This window comes from Rhinopithecus bieti, unplaced genomic scaffold (assembly GCF_001698545.2).
Source record: "Rhinopithecus bieti isolate Rb0 unplaced genomic scaffold, ASM169854v2 scaffold_9449, whole genome shotgun sequence".
NCBI lineage: Eukaryota > Metazoa > Chordata > Mammalia > Primates > Cercopithecidae > Rhinopithecus > Rhinopithecus bieti.
In genome coordinates this window covers 113,492-123,570 of record NW_016806089.1, presented here as the reverse complement: position 1 = coordinate 123,570, position 10,079 = coordinate 113,492, and the positions used below count along the sequence as shown (strand labels likewise).

Genomic DNA, 10,079 nt, shown 5'->3' with positions numbered 1-10,079 from the left:
CCGCCGCAGCACCATGGCGACCACCGTCAGCACTCAGCGCGGGCCGGTGAGGCCGCCAGGCGGGGGTCGGGCGGGGGCGGCGACCTGCGGCTGCGGGAAGGGCCTCGGGCCCGGGCTACTGCTCAGCGGCGGCGGGCGGGCCGGCTCCTCGGCTCTCCCGGGACACACGGGGCGCCCGGCCGGAGGGGAGCGGCGGCTCCCCACCCCGGGGCGGACGGACGTGCCCACGCTGCGGGAGACTTGAGCTCCCGGTCGCGCCCGGGCAGAGCTTTGGGGAGGCGGCCCCGGGGGAGGGGGCCTGCGCCCGTGGTGAGCCCCAGATGGAGGTGGGCCCCGTGCCCCATGGTCCCTCAGAGGAGGCAGGCGCCGCTCCCTAATAGTCCCCAGATGGAGGAGGGCCCGGTGCCCAGATGGAGGCGGGCCCCGAGCTCTGATGGTTTCCCAAATGGAGGAGGGCCCCGCACCCTAATGGTCCCCCAAGTGGAGACGGGCGCGCACCCTCATGGCCCCCCAGGTGGAGGCGGGCCCTGCACCCTGATGGTCCCCTAGATGGAGGCGGGTCCTGCACCCTGGTGGTCCACAGGTGGAGACGGGCCTACACTCTAGTTGGTCCCATAGATGGAGGCTGTTTCCTCTTTCTCCCTTACGCAGAGTGAGGGTAGTGGTGACCACTTCTTGGGCCCAATTGTGTCCCCAGTTAGTGGCCACTGCGCAAAGCCTCAGTTTCTTCATTTGCAAATGAGAGGATAGGCGCCAAGAACTTAAGAGAACCTTTCCTGCTTTGAATTCTCTCCAGAGGGTTGCCTGTCAGTTTCTTCTATAGCATTAATATTGCAGGAGAGCTGGTGTAGACTGACTCAGAGATGATGGGCTCCTAGCGTGAGTGGCCTCTGGGCTCACTGTTAGGGCCTTCTTGCATTGCTGTAGAGGAAAACCGGAGACTGGGTAATTTGTAAGAAAAGAGATTTAATTGGCTCCCAGTTCTGCAGGCTGTACAGGTAGCATGGTGCCGGCATCTGCTCCTGGGGAGGCCTCTGGAAGCTTCCAGTCATGGCGGAAGGCCAAGTGGGAGCTTGCACGTCACATGGCGAAAGCAGCAAGAGAGTTGGGGGTGGGGAGGTGCCACACACCTTTTAATGACCAGACCTCGTGAGAACTCACTATCACCAGGACGGCACCAACCCACGAGGGATCTGTCCCTGTGACCCACACCCCCGCCCTGCCAGGCCCCACCTCCAACGCTGAGGTCATAATTCAGCGTGAGATTTGGCGGGGACACAAATTCAAACCGTGCCACTCAGAGGCTGGGCTGGGCGGGCTGTCCTGAGCGGCACAGTTTTTATCAACAGTGGTTCTAAACCTGCCGTGGGCGGAAAAAGTCCTTTTTAGGATGTTCCCAGGTCCCTGCACTCGTGCAGCCCAGTACTGGACATGGTGCAGGGGTCACCAGGGCTCCCCACCCTTAACACTGTATCCACAGGTCCTAGTGTTTCTCCTGAGGAGAGAATTCTTCAGGTAGAACTTTTTTTCTGTGTTTAGAATGAAGTCCCAGGTTTTGGGCATAGATGCTTTTTCCGAGGACTTTGAAAGAAATCTCCTGACACTTACGAGACTCAGGTGTGGAGCCTGCTTGTTGGCAGAGGTCCTGGACGGCCTCTGAGACTCAGGTGTGGAGGCTGCGGGTCGGCAGAGGTCCTGGACGGCCTCTGAGACTCAGGTGTGGAGGCTGCGGGTCGGCAGAGGTCCTGCATGGCCTCTGATGTCAGCATCTCCACCTCTTCATCTTCGCTCCACCACAGTGAGTCCCTGCAGGTGGTTATGGCAGTGAAGTGCTCCTTTCTGCCTAACGGGAGGCTCAGCAACAAGGGAACCAGCACCCTGCCTTTGTGTCCTCCTGGAGAGCCGGGGGGCATGGTGGCTGGGCAGGATGGCCCCTTCCTTGCTGTGTGGTCTGGGAGACATCCTCGGCCTCCTGGGAACTTGTCCCTCATCTGGAACCCCACTGGGGTGTAGGGCTGGGTTTGAATTCATCAGGTGCTGAGCACTCACGGAGCAGTGGGAGGCAGGCACTTCCTGTTCTGAGGGCACCGGTGTGCAGCCCTGCTACGCCCGCGATGAGGAAGTGGGAGCGGCAGGAGATGTTCTCACACGTAGGGCCCGTGCTGACAAGTGCTGAGGTGTCGTTAGCATCTCCTCTTGCCTGGTGCCTCCTGGGCTGTTTCCGTCACGTAGACGAGCAGGCACTTCAGGGGCACCCCCCGCTGCCCAGTAAATGCACAGTAACATCAGATCTGGCTCGGAGCTGCCAGGGTCTCCAAGAAGGTGGTGTCAGCGACGGGGGTCTCGAGTGCTGCTTGGAGTACCTGTGACTTAATCAACCAGCGTTACCGACTGTGATGTTTAGGATGGCCATGATACAAGGGCAACCAGGTGGTTCCTGCCACCGGGATCTTACAGGGCAGCACGGTAGACATGGCAGCACATAAGGACAGCGGAGCCATGTGGTGACGGCCCGGTGGGTCTGTGATCTTAAGTTTCAGGTGCTGGGAGAGTTCGTAAATGGTGACTTCACCAGGGCTAGGTGTTGGGGTGAGGACGTGACATCTCTCCTAAGCTTGGAGGAGGAATGGGAGTTGGGGGGTGGGCTGGGAGGGGAGTGCACGGAAAACAGAGGTGTGGGGTCTGGAGGTTGAGAGGAGGGAACCCCAGGGGCTGAGGATGGAGGGAGGCAGGAGCTGGTGGCCACAGGAGGGTCCTGGGCACAGGAGGGCTGGACTTGGCCCTGGGGTTTATCAGATCAGCGCAGCACTCTGTAAAGTGTTGCCCGGCACACACCCGCTGCAGGGCCCAGCTTGGCACTGGCCCGCTTCACTGAGCATGTCCCACCCCAGCCCCTCTGAATTAACTCATAGTGGTCCTTTAGCCAGTGTCTTGACACAGTATTTATCGTGTCCTCCTCTTTCTGTTACCCTTGTGGTGCTGGGGAGGCAGGAGGTTAAGCAGGTGCTCGGCTTTCCAGCAGAGAGAGATGCTCCCCAGGGTCCGGGGGCAGGACTCTGGCTCGGGAGACCCTGACTGTGGTCTAGCCGTTGCCTCCCCCTGGTGATGAGGGGAGACAGCAAGATCCCACGTGCCGTGAAGGAGCAGAGGCCGCTAATGGGGCCCTGGGAGGTTCTTTTGTCCTTGGGTAGAGGGAGCTTCAGGGGCCCGGGTGGGTAGGTGTGGAGAGGACGTGTGTGAAGCTAGCCAGCCCGCTATCGTTCTGAGAGAATCATACCATGTTTAGATCTTCAGGATACTGTTTCCGTGAATAGCCACTAAGGGATGCTTCAGCCCTGTGCAGTGCTTCCCTCACTTTTCAAAAAGGCCAGTGTTTTGGAAAGATAACCTTTTTTCAATATAGTCTGCTTATTATCAGAAAGTATGCAAGGAGTACCGTGTGGGCCCCTGCCTTCTGCAGTGAGAACTCAGGACGTTTGCAGGAGACTCTGCCTTCAGCCACCGCGGCGCCATTGGCTAGAGAGGCCTCCTTGGTGGAGGTGGGTGCACCGTGCCCGGTCCAGGCTGCTCCTACTCCTTGTCCTGCTTTTGGAGGTGCATGGTTGACCAGCTGGAGGCGGCCTGGCCCCTCCTCTCCTCCCTGTGAGGCCTGTGCCTGTCCAGGTCCCCTCACTCTTCACATCGCTGATAATTCCTGCCAAATCGGTGACTTCATTAGGGACGGCAGAGGGTAGTTTCTGAACTTTATCACTTATTCAGTGTCTGTTAACTGGGATTGTTTGTAAAGATTAGCTTTCCCCATCAACCAGTGTCAACCTGTTGTCCTGAAATACAGTTTGTGAAGGAAAGGCAAGTGAAATGCATTTCCTTTACCTTCCCATACCTCAAGGAGAGAATTGGTTTTCCTTGTAGGTGTGCGTGGACTTTCTCTCCCGAGTGTCGTGAGGAGCCCCTGGATTTTCCTGCATCCTGTGTGTCTGAGCCAGTGGCACTCACCCGTCTCCACTGGCTTAGGTGGGCTGTTGCTGGGTGGGTGTCCGTTCCTGCCGGCTGCACCTGAGCCAGTGGGGAACACACTCACCGCCTGCCCATGCGTCCTTTCTCTTTGGGTCCCTGTGAACGTTTGTGCTGGGTTTTTTAGGCCGGGTTGTGAGTGTGGACAGGTGTAGAATTGCTGTGCTTGCCTGGAAATCAGATCTCTTCACTGGGTGGGGACCCACGGGCTTCTTGGAAGATAAAGGCCTTTTGCTTTTAATTATTTTGTCTGATACTGGCATGGCCACTCCAGCTATCTTTTAGAGAGTATTCACCTGGTATTTTTTCCTTCTTTGATTTTACATTTTTTTGAAACGTCAAATCTAAGAAGTCTAAGTCTTTTGATGGGAACATGCTAGTTTCATTTTTCTGGTTATAGACGTCTAGATGTATACACAGATTTGCAGATTTTTTAGATGTTTTCTTTTGTGCTTTTATTTGTCCTACATTTTCTTGTTTCTTTTTCTCTCATTGCCTTCTTTTGGATTTATTAAACGGAGTTTTAAAAAATTCAGTTGTTTATCTCAAGTACATGCACACTGTGCTGGGAAAGTGCGGGGGCTCTCCGGGAAATGGTAACATGCACTTATCAGCTTCTGCTGTGAGGGAGTCTCTGAGTGAACTCTGGCTCCGGAGGCTGCCCGACTGAAAAATAATTAAAGAAGAAGTTAATCATTGTCTGTGCCGCCTCCTGATCCACGCAGAGAGCTCGGCTGCCCCGTCCCGGTGCAGGTGCTGCTGTGCCTTGTGTGGGCGCCGCCTCCCCTTGGGGCTCCCACAGGAACGTCCTGCAGGAACGTGTTATTTCTCTCGAGTCAGTGCTTGTTTGGATTCCTTCTGTGTTTCTCTTTTCTTATCCCTTCTGTGTCTCAGGCCTTCCATTTGGGGTCACTTTCCTTTAGCTTCAGGTTCATCTTTTAGAATTTTCTTTGCTGGCAAACTTGATTTTTGCTTGTAAATGCCTTTTCTCTGTGTCCTGACAGCTATTTTTGTGTGTGTGGAACTCCAGGTGGACAGTCATCCAGGTGGACGGTACTCCAGGTGGACGGTCCCTTGTCCTCAGTGCCTCGAAGGTGGGACCCCGCCCCCTCCTGGCTCCCAGAGTGGCTGCTGAGCGGTCCGGGAGTGGACGTCTCTTCCTCCGGTTCCTTCGTTTTTGTCCCCTCTTTGCTGCGTTCTGAATACACTGCCTCTGGCCTGCCTCCCAGTTCACTTGAGGCCTTTTTTTTTTTTTTAACATGGAGTGTCGCTCTGTCGCCCAGGCTGGAGTGCAGTGGTGCGATCTCAACTCATTGCAACCTCCACCTCCTGGGTTCAAGCAGTTCTCCTGCCTCAGCCTCCCGAGTAGCTGGGATTACAGGCGCCCACCACCATGCCCGGCTAATTTTTGTATTTTTAGTAGAGACGGGGTTTCACCATGTTGGCCAGGCTGTTCTCGAACTCCTGGTCTCAAGTGATCTGCCCACCTCGGCCTCCCAAAGTGTTGGGATTTCAGGCGTGAGCCCCTGAGCCCGGCCCTAACCTCTGTTCATCTGGGCCTCTCACACTGTCCCTCGACCTGCCCGACAGGCCCCTGGTTAGGCCTGCTGTGCAAGCGTTTCCTGTCCCTGAGTCACCGTCTCCAGATCCTGCAGGCCCTGCCCTGGCGCGCCGTGCTGGTGAGGACTGCCCTGCTGCCCTGCGGGAAGTGCAGCTTGCCCCTGCCACCCGGCCTTGCCCTGTTTCTGTGCACAGCACCTCCTGCCGTCAGCATACGGTGTAACTCGTGTTGCTTCCCATTTGTCTTCCACTGAAGTGTGAGCACCACAGGAGCAGGGGTCCTCCAGCACCTTACCGTGGAAGCCTCAGGCACACAGTGACACGCAGAGGCTGCTGCAGTGCGCACCCCGTGCCCAGCGCCCAGGGCCTGCCATGTCACACGCCATCCCTCTCTGGACCTCTGTCCGCCCTTGGCCCGCTGCTTGACTGGCTTTTGTTTCGTCTGAATGAGGACGGGTTTTCCGCCTCTGCCTTGCTTGACCGTCCCAGCACTTAGGATGCAAGGCTGTGTGCCGTGGAGTTCCTGGCGGAGACCCCATTTAAAGTCGCTTGTTCTGTAGTCAGCTTTTATGATTTATGCTCATTCTCATTCCGTCCTGTCCTCTTCCCTTTCACCCCTCTTCAGCTTATACGGGTTCATTTCAATACTGTCATCTCCCAGCTTCCCTTATGCAAATTCTAGTGTTCGTTTGGAGACTTCAGCAGAGCCGGGGAACCTCCTGGCATGTTGGCTTTGAAGCGCCTGTTGTGTTCTGTGTAATTAAAGGAAGAGGGGAGGGGGTGCTAGGAAGAGGGAAGGAAAGCCCTGTCTGAGGAAGGCCGCGGAAGGTAAGACAAGGCACAGCGAATGAGTGCTCAGCGAGGGCTCCTGGGAGGGGGCTGCTGAGCGGCTGTGCAGGGAGGATGTGGGAACTGGGGACACAGTCACCAGTGCCCGTCCACACTGGCGTGGGAGCTGCCTTGCCAAGAGCAGATGCATGAAATGCCACTTGTTTGCTCAAGGGTTGTTTACTGAACATGCCAGTGCCAGGAGGCTGGCTGGAGTGCCAGGGGCTGCAGGGTGGGGGACTAGTCCAGCTTTTGGAGGTTGGTGCTGTGAAGGGTGGTAGGTGAGGCAACCAGCAGCTGGGTGGGCATGGGGAATTGCAGTTTTCCTTCCAGCCTTATTTTGGAAAATGCTAAACCTACAGGGCAATGGCAGTGGCCACCGTTGAGCATCGGTGAGTCCTTCACCTCTGTGGGGCTCCCCTGTTGGCCATGAGTGTGCAGCGCGGGGCATGTGCAGGCCGGCCCTTCAGTCTCTGAAACACTGTGCACTGAGGGGTCAGTCAGCCGGGCAGAGGGACCGCGAGGGCCACCCAGGGTCTGTCCTGACTGCCCACGGCCCTGTGTCTCAGCCCTGGTGCGCGTTCCTGCCCTCTCTCACCCCTGGGTCTGGATGGGAATCACACAGGTGTGTGGGCGTCAGGTGGACGGGCCATTTCTCTTGGGCCATACTGAGCTCTGACCTGGGTGTGAACCTAGCAGCAGACGTTCCCCTGTAGAACCGTGGCATGGAGCAGGCCCCTTGCAGGGCCTTCAAGGCAGGGCCGGCCCCTCAGACACAGCAGGGAGGCTGGCGATGCCTGGGCTCCAGGTTCTCAGCTTCATCTGGGCCAGCTGTGCCGTTCTACGTGAGTCCTGGGGCCCTGACCGCGTCTGGAGCTCCCTTCCTAGCAGACACTCAGACCTCACCCAAGAGTCTTGTGAGACTGACTTCCGCCCACATCCCCAGGTGTTCCGGTTACGGCGGATTTATTTCTCTCTTGTTTCATTAGCTTCCTCTGTGCCTTTAGCCACGAGCCTCGCCCAGGTCTTCCTGCTGTGGGTCCCAGCTCTGAAAGTCACGTTCAATCATGGCTGCGTTAGGAACTGGTGAAACCCAGGGCTTGGGGTACAGAGTTTCACTAGTTGGGCTTCCGTGTTGGGGCCTCCATGGGCTGGCTTTGTGGCTTCAGGAGCCCTTAACGCTTTTTCTCAATGTGGGGGTGGATATTGACCCTGACAGGGCAAAAGGGGTTCTTGGGGGAGGAAACTGCTGGGATTTGACAGCTGTGTGTGCCTCCCCAGCTCAGCTCCTGGATTTTTTGTTCCTTAGTATTTCCTTGTCCCCTGGGTTTTCTGGGTGTCCCCAGCACGTGGATCCAAAGTTCTCGGAAGCCCATGACACGTGTGCGAGCTCAGGCCTGCTGTGAGGTGGGCGGCGAGGGTGGGCAGGCGCCCGTGAATGCTGTTTGTGTGGGATCCTCCGTGCTGGTATGAGACTCTGGCTTGGAGAATTGAATGAGGATTGTTGACATTTTGTGATTTAATTCAACTAAACATATTTAGCCCATCGCTAATGATGTCAGTTTGCTCAAAGAATACCAAGCAGCCAGTTAAAAAGTACTTTCTCACATCAGTTCACTAAGGATAGTTTTTACTGTGTTTATATAAGTTGTTTATTTGTACGTGTGATTTGATACATTACAATTTATGTAAATACACTCAGCGTTGCTCAGCACATAGTCATGAAGTGTTAGAAGCGTTTTAGTTTTTTTTTTTTTTTGAGACGGAGTCGCGCTTTGGCGCCCCGGCTGGGGGGCAGTGGCCGGATCTCAGCTCACTGCAAGCTCCGCCTCCTGGGTTTATGCCATTCTCCTGCCTCAGCCTCCCGAGTAGCTGGGACTACAGGCGCCACCACCTCGCCCGGCTAGTTTTGTATTTTTTAGTAGAGACGGGGTTTCACCGTGTTCGCCAGGATGGTCTCGAACTCCTGACTTCGTGATCCGCCCGTCTCGGCCTCCCAAAGTGCTGGGATTACAGGCTTGAGCCACCGCGCCCGGCCGCGTTTTAGTTTTTAATTGAACTTAATTTGACTTAGTTATGCTAACCTGGCATTAGTGCTGAGACTCGTTAGAGCCTTGCTTGCAGTGTTTACGTGCCAAGTGCAGGTGCACGCATGGCACACAAACACAAACAGCAGCTCCACAGCCTCACAGCATCGTGGGGTGGGGACGGTGAGAAGGTGTGAAAAGGCGCCACAGAGGGCCAGTCGTGGAAGTGGCCAGGAGACCCTGGCGTCCTGCCGCCCGCACGTGGCCAGCTGTGCTCCCGGGGCGTCTGTGGTGCGGCTGGCTCCTCAGGTTGATGTCTCCTGGCAGGACCGAGGCCAGGACTGTGTGTGTTCAGGACTCCACGTCCTGGGCTGAGCAGGGCTCTTCCTGGGCTCTGTCGGGCAGAAAGTGGGGCCTCAGGAAGCAGCGGCTCTCTCAGTTGGAAACATGTCACAGGAATATTCACAGTGGGTGCTTGTTTAATTTGTGTGCTTAAGAAGAAAAAATTAGCTTTGGGTTGACTACACACGTTACATGACAAAAAAAGAAGCATTAAGACTTTATTTCTGTGCCAAAAGTAAAACTTAGACTTGAAGGGAAATTGTTTTAAATTAGAAGTGAATTTTGGCGATCTCTTCTTTGATGTGGAAAGGTTTAGAGCTCTGGCGTCAGCAAGGGAGGAATGGTCGTCAGTCACAGGCGCGCGTCATGATCCTCTGAGAGCACCACAGGGGGAGGAGAATCAGCAAGTCCGAGAAATGTGAAGTTACATTTTTAAACTGTATTTAAAACGGACTAATATTTATAAAAGTAGCTTTTATTTTCAGAGAAGATAAAACGCAGAGCGCTCTGTGGGATGAGAGCCCTACACTGTCCTTTTTATTTTAAAAGTAATTCACGAATGTGGTTTTAAAAAAGTTTCTAAAAATAACTAGCAGGATATGAAAGTATAAATAAAGAACCTTCCCTGCCCGTGTCCCTCGAGTTCCATTCTTGAATGCTCCTCCAGAGCTGGTCTCGACAGAGGCCTCCTTATGGCTCCCCCAGCAGGTCGTGCTGTGCCTCCGCCTCCATCCCCCGGGTCTCCTTGTGTTCCAGGTGGGGACTTCTGGCTCCGGTTGAGGCCGCATGTCCCTGCGCTGGGTGGATGTGCCTGGCTGGTGGACAGGGCGTTTTGACGGCACAGGGGATGCAGCCGCAGGCATCCCGTGCTTACGTGCCGGAGTGAGGTCTGACATGGGACTGGTTCCTGAAGTGGAATTATCAGCCTTCACACAGGCGTTTAAACTTACTTGTTAGTGTTGGACTCAGCGTGTACATCTAGTACATGGAAGCAAAATTCTAGAAAAATATCCATTATGGCCGGGCGCGGTGGCTCAAGCCTGTAATCCCAGCACTTTGGGAGGCCGAGGTGGGCGGATCACGAGGTCAGGAGATCGAGACCATCCTGGCTAACATGGTGAAACCCCGTCTCTACTAAAAAATACAAAAAACTAGCCGGGCGACGTGGCGGGCGCCTGTAGTCCTAGCTACTCGGGAGGCTGAGGCAGGAGAATGGCCTGAACCCGCGAGGCGGAGCTTGTAGTGAGCTGAGATCTGGCCACTGCACTCCAGCCCGGGCCACAGAGCGAGACTCCGTCTCAAAAAAAA

General features: G+C 55.6%; 1 protein-coding gene across 3 annotated transcripts in view; it reads left to right on the top strand.

The window, feature by feature from the left end:
• The first annotated feature begins 6 nt into the window (after positions 1-6).
• Positions 7-10,079, top strand: part of TOLLIP (toll interacting protein) — a 32,351-nt gene continuing 22,278 nt past the window's right edge. Inside the window, exon 1 of one of the 3 annotated variants that reach the window (XM_017874686.1) lies at positions 7-46. In XM_017874686.1, the coding sequence (XP_017730175.1) occupies positions 14-46 (33 nt within the window). In that variant the 5' untranslated portion in view covers positions 7-13. Of the gene's footprint in view, positions 47-288; positions 310-4,827; positions 4,850-10,079 lie in introns of those variants that run through there. The other 2 variants (XM_017874687.1, XM_017874688.1) reach the window with 2 other exon arrangements.